We start from the raw sequence: 17,582 nt of genomic DNA, 5'->3' as shown, positions 1-17,582 counted from the left end.
GGATGGGGCTAGACGTGCCAGTGACAGGAATGATGGGAGATTGGAGCTGGGACTGGGCCTCAGAGACCACTGTAGTTTGGTAGGCACCACCGTCATGATGGGATGGGGCAGCTCCTGGCTGGTGTTGCATGGGACCGGAGCGGCAAGATGCAAGTTATAGTCCACTCTCAGCTGTTGAGATAAGGTAGTGTAGAGTAGAGTAGAGTAGAGTAGAGTAGAGTAGAGTAGAGTAGAGTAGAGTAGTATAGAGTAGAGTAGAGTAGAGTAGAGTAGTGTAGAGTAGTGTAGTGTAGAGTAGAGTAGAGTAGAGTAGAGTAGAGTAGAGTAGAAAATAGTAGAGTATATAAAAACTAGATATGTAAAAATAAAAAATCCTGACCTTGGAATAGAATCCTGGTTGTGAGGTATCAAAAACAAAAACATTTTCCCTCTTAAAAGTTCCTATTTATATTTCTGGATTAACGTCTACCCCTCAACCACATTGACTCCTCCTAACCTGACTGAAGAGGTAGAGCGTGTGTGCCAGGCATCTGGTCCGTGTCAGTTCAATGGAAGTTTGCGTCTCAGACCACTGCCTCGTCATAGTAGACTGGTGCACGTCCAGTCTTTGTAGGGACTTGTACAAGTCCTTGGCCGCCTGACCATCGCTCATGTCACGCGCCAAGAGCAGTCTAGCATTCAGATTGTTTCTGTTTTGTAATAAAAAATAATTTGTAGTTAGCGTTTAGATTTGATCAATTTCAAACAAGTATCATAGTTCACTACAATAACATTTTGTTTTTGTTTTCATGAGCTTGATGAACATGGCCTTGTTTCTATTACAGCATATTAGATGACTGTCATTCATATTCCATTCACTCAGTTCAATGTAACAGTGATAGGTTTAGGCTACTACATGAAACTTGAATTTTCCCTGTACCCATCATGAGGTTGCTACAACCTAGCCTATGAATGAAAGTTTACAACGTAGGTGCAGAAAATGTTGAGAGAAAGAAATTGAGGTGACAGACAGTGATACATGGACAGACAGTGACACATTCAATACCGCCTTCCACACTCTTGCCAGCATCTAGCTGATATAGGCTGTAATCATTAGTCCAACAGTTGCAAATGAGAGTTTGTAATCGACAAATTCAGGTACATTTATCCCCATTTCATTCTATTTGCTTCCATTTAAGAAATGTTTTTCAACAGAATCGGCGTAATGAATACACCCCTGATCACGCGTAAACACAGTTCACTTTCATAGCAGCCACGTTGTATTCCTTCTTGCATCTATGCACTCTACTCCGCTCACCTTTTCCCTTCGTTTTTGGACTTCAATGCACAACACATCTGCTGTATGTGACCAGGCGAAAAAACCTTTCCAAGCTAAACCATGTCATAACTGCTACATACAGCCTACATCGTTGTCACCATATTAGCTAAAGTAACGTCATAGTCAACATAGCTAATAGAACTAATGTGTTAGTAAACCCTCTACAATCATGCAGTAAAGTTACAGTGTATAGTCAGTAAGCAGTTACACCGGTGGGCCCCGGTGGGCCCCGGTGGCAATAAATTAGTAAAACCAAAAGCATACCTTGACTTGGAAGAGTTCCAGTGTTGTGTTGGATAGTCATAGCCAGCTAGCTAACATAGCATCCCTCCGTTTGAGCAGGGTGTTTGAGTAGGCTAAACTAGCTAGCTGCATTTGCTAGCTAAGTGAAACTGGAGAAAAAATGACATTCTCCTTCATTTTGTAAGAAATCAATTTGTTCAAAACTGTTCAACTATTGTCTTTCTCTCTCTTTGAGTCAACTACTCACCACATGTTATGCACTGCAGTGCTAGCTAGCTGTAGCTTATGCTTTCAGTACTAGATTCATTCTCTGATCACTTGATTGGGTGGAAGACATGTCAGTTCATGCTGCAAGAGCTTTGATAGATTGGAGGACGTACTCTGGAAGTTGTCATATTTACTGTGTAAGTCTATGGAAGGGGGTGAGAACCATGAGCCTCCTCTGTTTTTTATTGAAGTCAATGTACCCAGAGGAGGACAGAAGCTAGCTGTCCTCCGGCTACACCATGGTGCTACCCTACAGAGTGCTGTTGAGGCTACTGTAGACCTTCGTTGCAAAATAGTGTGTTTTAATCAATTATTTGTTGACGTGATTATATTTAGTTACGTTCTATCTAAAAAGGATAACTTTTTTAATGTTTTACTATTTAAAAAAAAATGAAATTCATTGAGGAGGATGGTCCTCCCCTTCCTCCTCTGAGGAGCCTCCACTGCCCTACAACTACCTAGAGGCCATTTTGGGACCAAACTATGTTAAAGCAAGACAGGTACTAAATCATCCAGCAAACCAGTCAACCAGACAGCCAACCAGACAACCGACTAGCCACCCATCCATCATCCATCAATCCACCCAGCCAGACAACCAACCAGCCAGCCAGACAACCAGATAACCAACCAACCGACTAGCCACCCATCCATCAATCCACCCAGCCAGCCAACCAGACAACCAACCAACCGACTAGCCACCCATCCATCAATCCACCAAGCCAGACAACCAACCAGCCAGCCAGCCAACCAGACAACCAACCAACTGACTAGCCACCCATCCATCATCCATCATCCATTAATCCACCCACCCACCCAGCCAGCCAGCCAGCCTATAGTACCTGACGTGCTGCAGAGCTTTGTGCTTTATGAACCTCCTGATAAGACAGAGTAGTCTGTTCTCCACACTGCTAAGTGTCTGGATGATTATGTCCTTCACCATGCGGTAGAGCTGTGGGGAGATATGCCTGTTCACCACAGCCTGGTGGAGCAGCTTCAAGTTGGACCTGTAGGAAGTGAACCCTTCAATCAATGCATCAATCAATCAATCCATCAATCATGTATTTTATAAAGCCCTTTTTTACATGAGCAGTTGTCACAAAGTGCTGTACAGTTTACCGTCCTAAACCCCGGTAAACCCTAGAACTAGTAGAAACAGAAGCACAGTGGCCAGGAAGAACTCCCTAGATGGAAGAAACCTAGAGATGCAAAGTAAAAAGTCTTGCAGCTCCAAAAGCGTTAAGTCAAGCAACAAGTGTAACTATATGAACCACCTATTGACATTATACTCACCACTGATCAACTGTCCTTATATGATCCCCTCTTGAACCTTGATCTGAGTAAAACCATACAGACCCCTGGGACTCCTTCGTCCACAATGTGCCTCACACACTATTCACTTTATAGTGCACTACTTTTGACCAGGGCCCTATGGGTAATGCCCTATATAGGGAATAGAAAGGGTGCCCTTTGCGGTGCAGACATTACCTCTGGGATTCCACGTGGAAGATGTGGTTCACTCCCACCATGCGAGTCTTCATCAACTTGTCCGCCTCCAACGTCATGTCTGAGCTGTAGCGTTCCACATGGTCTGTCCACGACCTGGACTCGGCCATCTTCACGGGGATTCGTTTCTGGGTCTTCTGCACAAGGATGGAACGTTTCCTGGTTCTCCTCTGCTTCTCTACCACCTGAAGAGATGTTTATTTACAACACATTCTCTTTTACACCTGAAGAGATGTAAGTGTTATGTTATATGTATGACAGGTATGCATGTAACCAAATTGCCCTATGGGACATTAAATTATTCATTAATTCATAAATTAATTCATTCGTTCAATTGTTTGTTCATTCATTCATTCATTCAACCATTTATTAGTTCATATGAGGACCACAATGGAAATAAGCCTCCGGGCATTATTGTGTTTTTATCCTCAATCAGCATACTACTTTTAATTATCGTAAAACTTCAATTAATAGCCCAGGGCTTTTATTTTCTTCAACCACTGAACACAACAGGCACTTCTTAGAGACAGGCTTCTATTTGATACATGCTTCTATTTCCTTAACACACACAGCTTTTGCTCAATAAAATGTTGAAAAGCTCGTTGATTAACTAATTTACCTCATGGTGATGTCACTATGGAAGGCAAAAACTCCATTCCACCAAAACAGGCTGAAATTTCAGGCAGTCTTTTCAAACATATCTTACACTAAAAGGGCATTATCATAATTTTCACAATTTCACAGTATTATTCCAACCTCATAGTGTGGAAATATATTTAAAACAAAGGAAAATCTAGTTTTTGACTGCACTGGGCCTTTAATAACAACCTTAACCCTTACTTGCCTTCACTTCGCCCATCGACGTTTAAACGGGACAGACGGCTTCTTGAGACTGTGTTCAATTGAAGTTTTACGGTATCTAATAAATTCAATCAATCAATTAATTCACCTCAATCTCCTCCAGCTCCCCCTCTGATTCCTGGGGGGAGAGAATGGGGAGGTGGACCTGATTGAGGTGTTGTGGTTCCTCTGGACCTCTGGTCTCAGGCTTCTCCTGGTTCACCTTCCTATGCATCTCCACCAGGTTCTCCAGGGTCAGACGCAATTTGCAAATCTAGCAATGAATCAACAAAATGTATTTTATAAAGTCCTTTTTACATCAGCAGTTGTCACAAAGTCTTCTACAATAACCCTGTATAGAGCACAAACAGAAAGTAAAAGGCAAGTCAAGTGAATTTATGACATTTTTTATTTATTAGAATACATATTAAATAGGAATATGTTTTGTAAAAACTCTCAAGACAAACAACGAAACAATAAAAACATACACAAGACAAGTCAGTGTAAATACAGACCAAAACTATAGGCTACCTAGGCTAAAAGCACGAGGAATATACCTACAGTAGAAGTCGGAAGTTTACATACACCTTAGCCAAATACATTTAAACTCAGTTTTTCACAATTCCTGACATTTATTCCTAGTAAGAATTCCCTGTTTTAGGTCAGTTAGATTCACCACTTTATTTTAAGAATGTGAAATGTCAGAATAATAGTAGAGATAAGGGTTTATTTCAGATTTTATTTCTTTCATCACATTCCCAGTGGGTCAGAAGTTTACATACACTCAATTAGTATTTGGTAGCATTGCCTTTAAATTGTTTAACTTGGGTCAAACGTTTCGGGTAGCCTTCCACAAGCTTCCCATAATAAATTGGGGGAATTTTGGCCCATTCCTCCTGACAGAGCTGGTGTAACTGAGTCAGGTTTGTAGGCCTCCTTGATCCCACACGCGTTTTCAGTGCTACCCACACATTTTCTATGGGATTGAGGTCATAGCCTTGTGATGGTCACTCCAATACCTTGACTTTGTTGTCCTTAAGCCATTTTGCCACAACTTTGGAAGTATGCTTGAGGTCATTGTCCATTTGGAAGACCCATTTGCGACCAAGCGTTAACTTCCTGACTGATGTCTTGAGATGTTGCTTCAATATATCCACATAATTTTCCACCCTCATGATGCCATCTATTTTGTGAAGTGCACCAGTCCCTCCTGCAGCAAAGCACCCCCACAACATGATGCTGCCACTCCCGTGCTTCACGGTTGGGATGGTGTTCTTCGGCTTGCAAGACTCACCATTTTTCCTCCAAACATAGCAATGTTCATTATGGCCAAACAGTTGCAAACCATAGTCTGGCTTTTTTTACGGCGGTTTTGGAGCAGTGGCTTCTTCCTTGCTGAGCGGCCTTTCAGGTTATGTCGATATAGGACTCGTTTTACTATGGATATAGATACTTTTGTACCTGTTTCTTCCAGCATCTTCACAAGGTCCTTTGCTGTTGTTCTGGGATTGATTTGCACTTTTCGCATCAAAGTACGTTCATCTCTAGGAGACAGAACGCGTCTCCTTCCTGAGCGGTATGACGGCTGCATGGTCCCATGGTGTTTATACTTGCATACTATTGTTTGTACAGATGAACGTGGTACCTTCAGGCGTTTGTAAATTGCTCCCAAGGATGAACCAGATTTGTGGAGGTCTACAATATTTTTTCTGAGGTCTTGGATGATTTCTTTTGATTTTCCCATGATGTCAAGCAAAGAGGCACTGAGTTTGAAGGTTGGCCTTGAAATACATCCACAGGTACACCTCCAATTGACTAAAATAATGTCAATTAGTCTATCAGACGCTTCTAAAGCCATGACATCCTTTTCTGGAATTTTCCAAGCTGTTTAAAGGCACAGTCAACTTAGTGTATGTAAACTTCTGACCCACTGGAATTGTGATACAGTGAATTATAAGTGAAATAATCTGTCTGTAAACAATTGTTGGAAAAATTCCTTGTGTCATGCTCAAAGTAGATGTCCTAACCGACTTGCCAAAACTATAGTTTGTTATTAACAAGAAATTTGTGGAGTGGTTGAAACACGAGTTTTAATGACTCCAACCTAAGTGTATGTAAACTTCAGACTTCAACTGTACATGCTTATATAAAGTGCTTTCAGTAAAGTGCTATAGTTACGGAGAGTGCTTTCCAAATGGCACCCTATTCCCTATATAGTGCACTAGTTCCCTATGTAGTCACACAGGGCTTGGGTCAAAAGTAGTGCACTATATAGGGAACATGGTGCCATTTGGAATGAAAAATAAATAAAGACCTGCTTCTTTCCCATCTCGTTGAGGTTCTTGAACTGGTCCAAGATGATGTTCAGGGAGTGGCGACGACTCTTTCCCTTGAGGTTTGACAAAGTCTTTTTACCTAACGAGGACCACCATTGGAGTACAACAATACATACATAAACAATCATCAATAATTAATCAATTCCAACAACTTATTTCCATGTAAGTTGTTAGAATTCGTTGTGTTATTAATTCTTGATGATTTGTAATGTATGTATTGTTGTACTCCAATGGTGGGGCAATGTATTCATTCATTCATTAATTCATCCATCTATCTATCCATTCACCTTCCAAGTCAAAGAGCTCTTGTATGTTGGCTCCCACATCCTTCACCGTGCGGTCCTGGTTCTGTATCTCATTGGTGATCTCCTTCAGCATGTCTCCTGGGGTTTTCTGGGTTGAGTCCCAGAACGCTGATTCGTCCAGTTTGTTGTCGTTGTCCATGAGCGGCACGTCTATGATGTCATCGTCAAACTTCCCCTGGAGGGGAATCACCACAAGTGAGAGAATGTCAGTGGGACAAAAAGCCCCTAAACTGCAGTAAGAATCAAATAAAGGCAGAATGTCGGCTAGTATGATGCAGGAAACTTCACCCAACACCCAGTGACCTCATCAAGATATTCAGATCTCTTGGCGTCATGGCTAAGGTGTTGGGTTGACATTCGCTGGCCCGGGGCTACCCCCCCCCCCCAAATTTGCTACAATATGCTGATGTGCTCCTACCTGTAGCTGCGTGATCATGTCGTTAAAAGAGTCTCTGATGGACCTCTGTAGATCGCAGTACAGCTTGATGATATCAGCTGCCTTGGCTTTTCTGCTGGCGGCATCCATCCCTTCTAGCAGCTCACCATCTTTCCCCTTCTCCTTGTCACCAGAAATTGACACCACATACTGCTCAGACTTCTGGATGGCCTCCAGAAGATCCATGCTTTTCCTCTCCACCTGCTCGATGATGTCTTCTGGATCCACTGAGATGTCTTCCAGAGACTCGACTTCTTCCACTTCTTCGCCAACAGGCTGGCCTGGCTCCGGCTTTGGTTTCGGCCTCCGTTTGGGGTACTTAAGCTTGGGGGTTGGTTGCGGAACCAGCTGATTGTTGAGAACTGGTGCTCCTTGTACGTTTTTTGAGGGAGCAACGACCACTATCTGCTGTTTCGGCCATGGATGTTTCGGGATCTCCTGCATCTGTTGGATCTGGAACAGTAGAATATCGTTCTGCTCCTTGACTGACGAAAGCTCATCCTCCATCTTGGTCATCTTGATTTGACTGTCTCCCACTTGGATCTTTATCTGGGCCAGTTCGAAGCGACAGTCCAAAGACTGCAGCTCCTCCACCTGTGCCAGAAGCTTCCTGGTTTCCTTGGTGCGCTCCTGGAATGCTTGATTAAGGTTCTGCAGCCCTACCTGATCATAACGAACCGTATGTGTATACCATTTAGCATAGGCTTTAATTCCAACGTGACTTACAGTACAGGGAGTGCATACATTCAAAATTGAGGCCGGGATTCAATCAAAAGCGTATCATTGACAAGCGCAATGCAGTTTTGATGATGCACATTTTAATGGCAATTGCCAAGACGGAAATCGCATTCATGGTAAACTCTGCGGCGGTAGGCTCAAACTTAAATAAGTCAAGTGCAGTACATTAGTGGACAAAGTGCCTTTGATTGAATCCTGGCCTTAGCAGACCAATACTTGTCCTCAGAGAACTGCCTGGTGTGTGATCTACCGTTACTGTCTGATGTGTGACCTACCATTACTGTCTGGTGTGTGACCTACCGTTATGAACTTAAAGGCCAGATTCATTGCCTTGTTGCAGCCTAGTGACTTGGCTACGTCTAAGAGCATGAAGGACAGCTCCGTGGCAGACTTGGTGGCCAGGTTGACGTCCGCTAGAAACACGCCTGCAGCAGGGGGCTGGAGCTCCTGGATTCGTTTGATGGTCCGTGCATCCACCTTCTGCTCCCTCCACCAACGCCACACACCCTTATTCAGAGCTGCAAATACACACTGTAGCATTAGCCATTATGATCATACAATCTCCTCAGCCAGAATGCAGGCCTTCTATCATCACAAAACGTTCACTGGAGAACAATCCACATATCACATATCCTGAGGCTGCATTTATTGTAGCTGGGAATTTTTTACAAAGCAAATTTACAGGAAAGGCTCCCGAAATTCTATCAACATAATGATTGTTGTACTCACGCTGCTGAAACCCTCAACCATTGCTATACTACCTTCCAGAATGCATATAAGGCACTCCCCCGCCCTCCATGCGGCAAATCAGACCACGATTCCATCTTGCTCCTCCCCTCCTATAGGCAGAAACTCAAACAGGAAGCACCCGTGGTGAGGACTATTCAACGCTGGTCTGACCAATCGAAATGCACGCTTCAAGATTGTTTTGATTACGCAGACTGGGATATGTTCAGAGTAGCTTCAGAAAATAATATTGACACATAAACTCATTCACCGTATCGGTATATCAGGAAGTGCATAGGAGATGTTGTACCCACTGTGACTATTAACACCTACCCCAACCAGAAACCGTGGATAGATGAGAGCATTCTTGCAAAACTGAAAGCGCGAACCACCTCATTTAACCAGGGCAAGAAGACTGGGAATATGGAAGAGTACAAACAGTGTAGTTATTCCCTCCACAAAGCAATCAAGCAGGCTAAACGTCGGTATGGGGACAAAGTTGAGTCCCAGTTCAACGGCTCAGACACGAGACGTATGCGGCAGGGTCTACAGACAATCACGGATTATAAAAGGAAAACCAGCCACGCCGCGGACACCGACGTCTTTCTTCTGGAAAGGGTGAACACCTTCTTCGCTCGCTTTGATGATAATACAGTGCCACCGACGTGGCCCGCTATCAAGGACTGTGGGCGACGTGAGTAAGACATTTAAGCCTGTTAACCTTAGCAAGGCTGCCGGCCCAGACGGCATCCCTAGCCGCGTCCTCAGAGCTTGCGCAGACCAGCTGGCTGGTGTGTTCACAGATATATTCAATCTCTCCCTATCCCAATCTGTTCTCCCCACATGCTTCAAGATGGCCACCATTGTCCCTGTACCTAAGAAAGCAAAGGTAATTGAACTAAATGACTATCGCCCCGTAGCACTCACTTCTGTCATCATGAAGTGCTTTGAGAGACTAGTCAAGGACCATATCACCTCCACCTTACCTGCCACCCTAGACCCACTTCAATTTGCTTACCGCCCCAATAGATCCACAGACGATGCAATCACCACCACACTGCACACTGCCCTGTCTCATCTGGACAAGAGGCATACCTATGTAAGAATGCTGTTCATTGACTACAGCTCAGCATTCAACACCATAGTTCCCTCCAAGCTCATCATCAAGCTTGAGGCCTTGGGTCTGAGCCCCACCCTGTGTAACTGGGTCCTGGACTTCCTGACGGGTCGCCCCCATGTGGTGAAGGTAGGAAACAACACCTCTTCGCTGATCCTCAACACTGGGGCCCCATAAGGGTGCGTGCTCAGCCCCCTCCTGTACTCCCTGTTCACCCATGACTGCGTGGCCAAGCACGCCTCCCACTCAATCATCAAGTTTGCAGACAACACAACAGTAGTAGGCTTGATTACTAACAATGACGAGACAGCCTACAGGGAGGAGGTGAGGGCCCTGGGAGAGCGGTGCCAGGAAAATAACCTCTCAGTCAACATCAACAAAACAAAGGAGATGATCGTGGACTTCAGGAAGCAGCAGAGGGAGCACCCCCCTATCCACATCGATGGGATCGCAGTGGAGAAGGTGGAAAGTTCCACGGCGTACACATCACTGACAAACTGAAATGGTCCACCCACACAGACAGCTTGGTGAAGAAGGCACAACAGCGCCTCTTCAACCTCAGGAGAATAAAGAAATGTGGCTTAACACCTACAACCCTCACAAACGTTTACAGATGCACAATTGAGAGCATCCTGTCGGGTTGTATCACCGCCTGGTACGGCAACTGCACCACCCACAACTGCAAAGCTCTCCAGAGGGTGGTGGGGTATGCACAACGCGTTACTGGGAGCAAACTTCCCACTCTCCAGGACACCTACAGCACCAGATGCCATAGGAAGGCCAAAAAGATCATCAAGGACAACAACCACCCGAACCACTGCTTGTTCACCCCGCTATCATCCAGAAGGCGAGGTCAGTACAGGTGCATCAAAGCTGGGAACGAGAGACTGAAAAACAGCTTCTATCTCAAGGCCAGACTGTTAAACAGCCATCACTAGCACATCAGAGGCAGCTGCCTGTAGACATAGATTAGGAATCACTAGCCACTTTAATAATGTTCCGCATCTAGCATTACTCATCTCATATGTATAAACTGCACTCCACACTATTCTACGGAATCTTAGTCACTTTTAAATTGTGTTTACATATTGCCTCACCCATTTCATATGTATATACTGTATTGTATTCTATACTACAGCCATCTCCAGCACATCAGAGGCGGCTGCCTATAGACATAGATTAGGAATCACTGGCCACTTTAAGGAAATGAAACACTAGCCACTTTAATAAAAGCTGAAATAAACCATTCTCTCTACTATTATTCTGACATTTCACAATCTTAAAATAAAGTGGTGAACCTAACTGACCTAAAACAGGGAATTCTTACTAGGATTAAATGTCAGGAATTGTGAAAAACTGAGTTTAAATGTATTTGGCTATGGTGTATGTAAACTTCCAGCTTCAACTGTATAAACTGTACTCTATACTATGCCACTGTATCTTAGTCCAATGCCACTCTGACATATATGTATATATAGTCTTAATCCATTTCTTACTTATATTTATGTGTATTTTGGGAATATGTTGTGAAACTGTTAGATATTACTAGTTAGATATTACCGTAATTTCCGGACTATTAAGCGCACCTGAATATAAATTGCGGCTTATAGTCCGGAATTTACGGTACTGCACTGTTGGAGCTAGAAGCACAAGCATTTCGCTACACCCGCAATAACATCTGTTAAACAATGTGTATGTGAACAATAACATTCGATTTGATCAGTCTTAAAGTATTCAAGTCATTTACACTCTTAGTTAGTTTTGACTTCTGTGGAGAGCAAGAGACATAGCAATAATCTATTTGTCAGAAATACTAAGACATTTAACGTTTCTCTTCTCATACTCAATCTTACCAGCTTCCTCCTTCTTCGTCTTTTTTTTCACGTCGGTATCAAAGAGGCCTTGGCAGAGGCCACGTAGGCGGTGAATGCAGCCATCCGTATCATTGATAGACGTCTCCAACTTTCTCTGTATGACTTCGATCCATTCTGATGTAACCTCCTCCTCGTTCCCCTCTTTCTTTGTAGCTCTCTCGTTCTCAAACGTCTGTAGTGACTCCTCTGTAGACCGTAGAACAGAGATGTTATTGGGCTCGTAAGTAAGCATTACACCTGTTGTATTCGGGCACATGTGACAAATAACATTTGATTTGATTTATTGATTGCTTATTGATTATGCTAAACAAGGGTACGGGTAGAGACATGGACAGGTTATCCATATAGTGACCGTAAGGTGCCCTATATCTCCATGGTGATTTATGTGACCATATCACAGGTTTAAAACTGTGACGTGGGAAACCAGTATGAAAAAGTAAGCTAACTATTCCAGATGAACACATTGTTATGGTTTGGGCAAGTTCAAGAACTTATAATAAAGACTGAACATGGTTACTGCAGTAATTGCAGTGTAGCCTATGCAAAACATGTCCTGCAGGTCAACCTGGACTCAGGTGTAGACATAACATAATAATAAAAAATCTGCGACACTCAAATTAGTGATATTTTACATTGGGTATGATATGTATTAATATGTGGATGTCCATCATCCATTTCGTATATGTTGAGAATTGCAATTCGTATGATTTATTACGAATTGCAATTCTTACAATATTTTATGAATTTGCAATACCTTCCTTTTTGTTGTGGCTAAAGTTATCTGGGTGGCTAACGCTAACATTAGCTAGGTGGCTAAGGGTAATGTTAGCTAGGTGGCTAAGGTTAGCTAGGCTAGGGGTTAAGGTTAAAGGGTTTTTATTTTAGGGTTAGCTAACTTGCTAAGTAGGTGCAAAGTAGCTAAAAAGTAGTAAGAAGTTGGAAAGTTGCTAATTAGCTAAGATGCTAAAGTTGTCCGTGACGAGACTTGAACATGCGACATTTGGTTTGTTAGACATTCGCATTATATGCCCATCCAACCACCCAGCACAGAGGGGTTGAGTTACATGTGGAAGACACATTTCAGTTGAATGTATTCAGTTGTACAACTGACTATGAATCCCCCTTTCCTTTCCTTCTGTTTTTTTTGCCTTAATAAGTAACCTTCTGTCTTATGTAACCATACCAAATGTAATATATCATACTAATTTGAGTGTACCGTTTACTATGTTACGTCTAGTCTATGAGACCAGGCTGTGCAGGTTTACAACATGAGTAATGTCTACACCAACCAGTTATTTGAATATGGAAATAGGAAGTACAAGCACATTCACTCACATAAAAAATGTATTTGACAATTTGCATAGATAGACAGACATCCCTATAAAATGTATTGAATATCCAATACAGGATTTGTGTCCCAGGTGGCACCCTATTCCCTATTTACTGGAGCCCCATGGGCCCTGGTCAAAAGTAGTGCACTATATAGGGAATAAGGTGCCATTTGAGGTGCAGATACTCACGTGCTTCAGTGAGCCAGTCCAGTAGTAGCGTGAGGTCTGTCTCCCTCGCCACAGCTGAGTTCAGGAAGTCTCTGATCTTGTTGATCTGCTCACCGCGCCACCGTCTCTCGTCCAGGTCGGGCAAAAAGGACAGGAGTTCCTTCTCTGTGTCATCTTCATCATCGCCATCCTCACCCAGGATGCCAGCGCCCAGCAGTGCTCGGTACACGGGCATCTCGAACTCTGAACTTTCCGCTGGGGGTTAGGTGGTAGGTCTCCACCGGATCACCCAAATCACCCAGGAAGAGAGGACTATCTCAATGTGTTGCGATTCTGTTGAACTAGAAGTGTAGAGAAAAGTAAAATATGGATATGGTACATGTGTAGGCCTATCCATAAATTCATGGATACATTCAATGAGACAAGAATGGATTAATGGATAGATTTATGTACTGGATCGAAGCAGCCACACTCAAACTGGATCGTTTTATCTCCATCTCTTCATTCAAAGTCTCAATCATAGACACTCTTACTGACAGTTGTGGCTGCTTCGTGTGATATATTGTTGTCTCTACCTTCTTGCCCTTTGTGATGTTGTCTGTGTCCAATAATGTTTGTACCATGTTTTGTGCTGCTATCATGTTATGCTGCTGCCATGTTGTGTTGCTACCATGTTGTTGTCATGTTGTGTTGCTACCATGTTGTTGCCATGTTGTGTTGCTACCATGTTGTTGTCATGTTGTGTTGCTGCCTTGCTATGTTGTCGTCTCAGGTCTCTCTTTATGTAGTGTTGTGATGTCTGTCTTGTTGTGATGGTGTTTTGTCCTATATTTTTATTTAGTTTTTTATTTTTAATCCCAGCCTCTGTCCCTGCAGGAGGCCTTTTACCTTCTGGTAGACCATTATTGTAAATAAGAATTTGTTCTTAACTGACTTTCCTAGTTACATAACAAATATATTGTGAGCTTATTAAAACCTCTCTGGGACATGTGGGACGCTAGCGTCCCACCCGCGGTACAGCCAGTGAAATAGCAGGGCGGCAAATTCAAAACAACAAAAATCTCATAATTCAATCTCATAATCTCAAACACACAAGTATTATGCACCATTTTAAAGATAAGATGCTCCTTAATCCAACCACAGTGTCCGATTTCAAAAAGGCTTTACGGCAAAAGCACAACATTAGATTATGTCAGGACAGCGCCTAAACATGAAAAACCACACAACCATTTTCCAAGCAAGGAGAGGCGTCACAAAAAACAGAAATACAGCTAAAATGAATCACTAACCTTTGATGGTCTTCATCAGATGACACTCCCAGGACTCAATGTTACAAAATACATGTATGTTATATGTTCGATAAAGTTCATATTTATATCCATAAACCCCATTTTACATTGGCGCGTGATGTTCAGAAAATGTATTCCCACCAAACCTCCGGTGAATGAGCACATCAATTTACAAAAATACTCATCATAAACGTTGATAAAATTTACAAGTTATTGAAAGAATTATAGATACTCTTCTCCTTAATGCAACCGCTGTGTCAGATTTTAAAATAGCTTTACAGCAAAAGCACATTTTTCAATATTCTGAGTACAGAGCTCAGCCATCAAAGCAAGCTATACAGTTACCCGCCAAGTTCTGGAGTCAACTAAACTCAGAATTAGTATTATAAATCTTCCCTTACCTTTGCTGATCTTCGTCGGAATGCACTTCCAGGACTCCCACAAGAAATGTTATTTTTGTTCGAAATACTCCATATTTATGTCCAAATACCTCCTTTTGTTCGCGCGTTCAGATCACTATCCAAAGGCATAATGCATGAGCATAAAACCGGAGACAAAAAGTCAAAATGTTCCATTACCGTTCGTAGAAACATGTCAAACGATGTTTACAATCAATCCTTAGGGTCTTTTTAACATAAAACGTTGATAATATTCCAAACGGACAATAGCGTATTCATTACAGAGGAAAAAGAAGGAGAGGCGCGCCAAGGTGGCTGCGCAGTAAACAACTCACTGGTCCCAGGCAGTCCACTGATTGACTGAGCTCCTATTGTCTGCCCAGTAACAATGGACGCATGAAACAAGTTTCTAAAGGCTGTTGTTAGCCAATGGAAGCCTTAGGAAGTGCAAAATGACCCCACAGACACTGTAGTTTGAATAAGGATTAGATAGAAAAACTACAAGTCACTTCCTGGTAGGATTTTTTCTCAGGTTTTTGCCTGCCATATGAGTTCTGTTATACTCACAGACATCATTCAAACAGTTTTGGAAACGTCAGAGTGTTTTCTATCCAAATCTACTAATAATATGCATATCCTACCAGGCAGTTTAATTTGGGCAAGTATTCATCTGAATTTCTGAATACTGCCCCCTATCCCAAAAAAGTTTAAATCTATCAAAACAATTGTATTAATCTACTAGGGACAAACTTCTGCAGGGTTAATACATTTTTAATTGCATGTTTCTGTATTTGATGTGTGAATAACTAGAGCACCCTTTGATAGTACGTTAGATACGTTTCTTTGATACGTTTCTTTGATAGTACGTTTCTTTGATAGGGTTTTGGCTCTGGCCTCTGAGATGTGGGACCACTAGCGGTCCTGGGAGGGGGGGGGGGGGGGGCAGTGCCCCTGTGACAACAATTTTGGACCCCCTTGTGGCCCCCCTAAATGTGGAGTATGAAATAATTTATAAATAACACATTTTTGCTATCTTTCTTTTTTTACATCCGTTATTAGAGTTAGACAGTGGCAACGATGATGGTTATGAACATGGTCTTTTGCCTGCTAATGAAGGTGAAGAAAACGAAATGACAACAATAACAACAATAACGTCTAATGTAACTGGCCCCTCTAACAGTACAACTGGCCCCAGCTTGCCCCCCCCCCCAGTTGAAACGGTCTAGACTGACGGAACAGAGCAATACTTCGGCCAGAGACGGAAGAGTAAGCGAGACATCTCACTCGCTCCTTTTTTTTCTGGTTTATACACAGACAATGAAGTAAGCGGACCAGACCCAGCGGCTAATGCATTGGTGGCTGTGGGAGAGCAACGCTTTACGCAGACCGGAACTGTGACCATTTTTTAAAACGGTAAACGGCCTGTGTGGGACATCTTTATTTATCAACCATCTTTGGCTCGGCTAAGAGATGCGCGCACTACTTTTTATTTTTATTTTACCTTTATTTAACTAGGCAACTCGGTTAAGAACAAATTGTTATTTACAATGACGGCCTACACCGTGTACTTTCGAACTCCAGGGTTTGACGGTCACAAAGGAAATAGCATAGAAAATCAAGCAACGCAAAAGCCGGACAAAACATTTACATTAAAATGACGAACCTTACCTCTCTCACGACGAATCAATTCATAAGTAGTTTGATGGTCTATGGCATGGCGATATAGACCTAAACTAGTGGCTCTGGTCGAGGTTTCCGAGCGATACGTTTTCATTACGTAAATTACGTCATAAATCAGTTTACTTTCTCGATTACGTGCGATACAGACGGAGCATTGCAATACAATATCAAATACATTGAAAAGTAGACTAGCCCTAAAGTCACCGGAACTGTCTTTGTTAGGTGCGAGCCTGTAATACTAGATAATCAATAACAACAATAACAACAACACATGCCTACAGTAAATCAGGAGTGCTTTATTGATTTTATGAAATGGCAGCAAAAAAAAACCTCAACATTAAATACAAATGAAAAACAGAACAGAAGGTGGTCATTAAAGCAGTAAACAAAGTGTTTATAAACAGCATAATAACACCATATTACAGTGGTTGGGTAGTGGCACTAACACAACAGGAGACATACCTACAAACTGCTCTATGTCAATAGCAGGGGCAGTAATGAAAAAGTCACTCAGGTAAAACCATGTTAAAGTAATACCTTTTTAAAGATAACTTCCTGAAATTGTTGCAACCCCTATTACTAGCCTGTTCAACCTCTCTTTCGTATATCGTCTGAGATTCCCAAAGATTGGAAAGCTGCCGCGGTCATCCCCCTCTTCAAAGGGGTGACACTCTAGACCTAAACTGCTACAGACCTATATCTATCCTACCCTGCCTTTCTAAGGTCTTCGAAAGCCAAGTTAATAAACAGAACACCGACCATTTTGAATCCCACCGTACCTTCTCCACTATGTAATCTGGTTTCAGAGCTGGTCATGGGTGCACCTCAGCCAAGGTCCTAAACGACATCATAACCGCCATCGATAAGAGACATTACTGTGCAGCTGTATTCATCAACCTGGCCAAGGCTTTCGACTCTGTCAATCACCACATTCTTATTGGCAGACTCAACAGCCTTGGTTTCTCAAATGACTGCCTCGCCTGGTTCACCAACTACTTCTCTGATAGAGTTCA

At 42.6% G+C, this 17,582-nt stretch overlaps 1 protein-coding gene across 1 annotated transcript in view; it reads right to left on the bottom strand.

The window, feature by feature from the left end:
- LOC115207327 (uncharacterized) overlaps positions 1–16,842 on the bottom strand; it is a 19,723-nt gene extending 2,881 nt beyond the window's left edge. Inside the window, exons 1-12 of the mRNA XM_029774335.1 lie at positions 16,558–16,842; positions 13,224–13,543; positions 11,683–11,889; positions 8,287–8,504; positions 7,231–7,911; positions 6,795–6,987; positions 6,486–6,586; positions 4,281–4,445; positions 3,314–3,516; positions 2,668–2,832; positions 497–689; positions 1–171 (exon numbers count right to left, since the gene is read on the bottom strand). The exon at positions 1–171 is cut by the window's left edge and continues 158 nt beyond it. Coding sequence (XP_029630195.1) covers positions 1–171; positions 497–689; positions 2,668–2,832; positions 3,314–3,516; positions 4,281–4,445; positions 6,486–6,586; positions 6,795–6,987; positions 7,231–7,911; positions 8,287–8,504; positions 11,683–11,889; positions 13,224–13,437 — 2,511 coding nt within the window. The 5' untranslated portion in view covers positions 13,438–13,543; positions 16,558–16,842. The remainder of the gene's footprint in view (positions 172–496; positions 690–2,667; positions 2,833–3,313; positions 3,517–4,280; positions 4,446–6,485; positions 6,587–6,794; positions 6,988–7,230; positions 7,912–8,286; positions 8,505–11,682; positions 11,890–13,223; positions 13,544–16,557) is intronic.
- Positions 16,843–17,582: the final 740 nt, after the last annotated feature.

This window comes from Salmo trutta, chromosome 14, assembly GCF_901001165.1.
Source record: "Salmo trutta chromosome 14, fSalTru1.1, whole genome shotgun sequence".
NCBI lineage: Eukaryota > Metazoa > Chordata > Actinopteri > Salmoniformes > Salmonidae > Salmo > Salmo trutta.
Note: the sequence above shows the minus strand (reverse complement) of the source record. Positions and strands in the feature narration are given on the sequence as shown.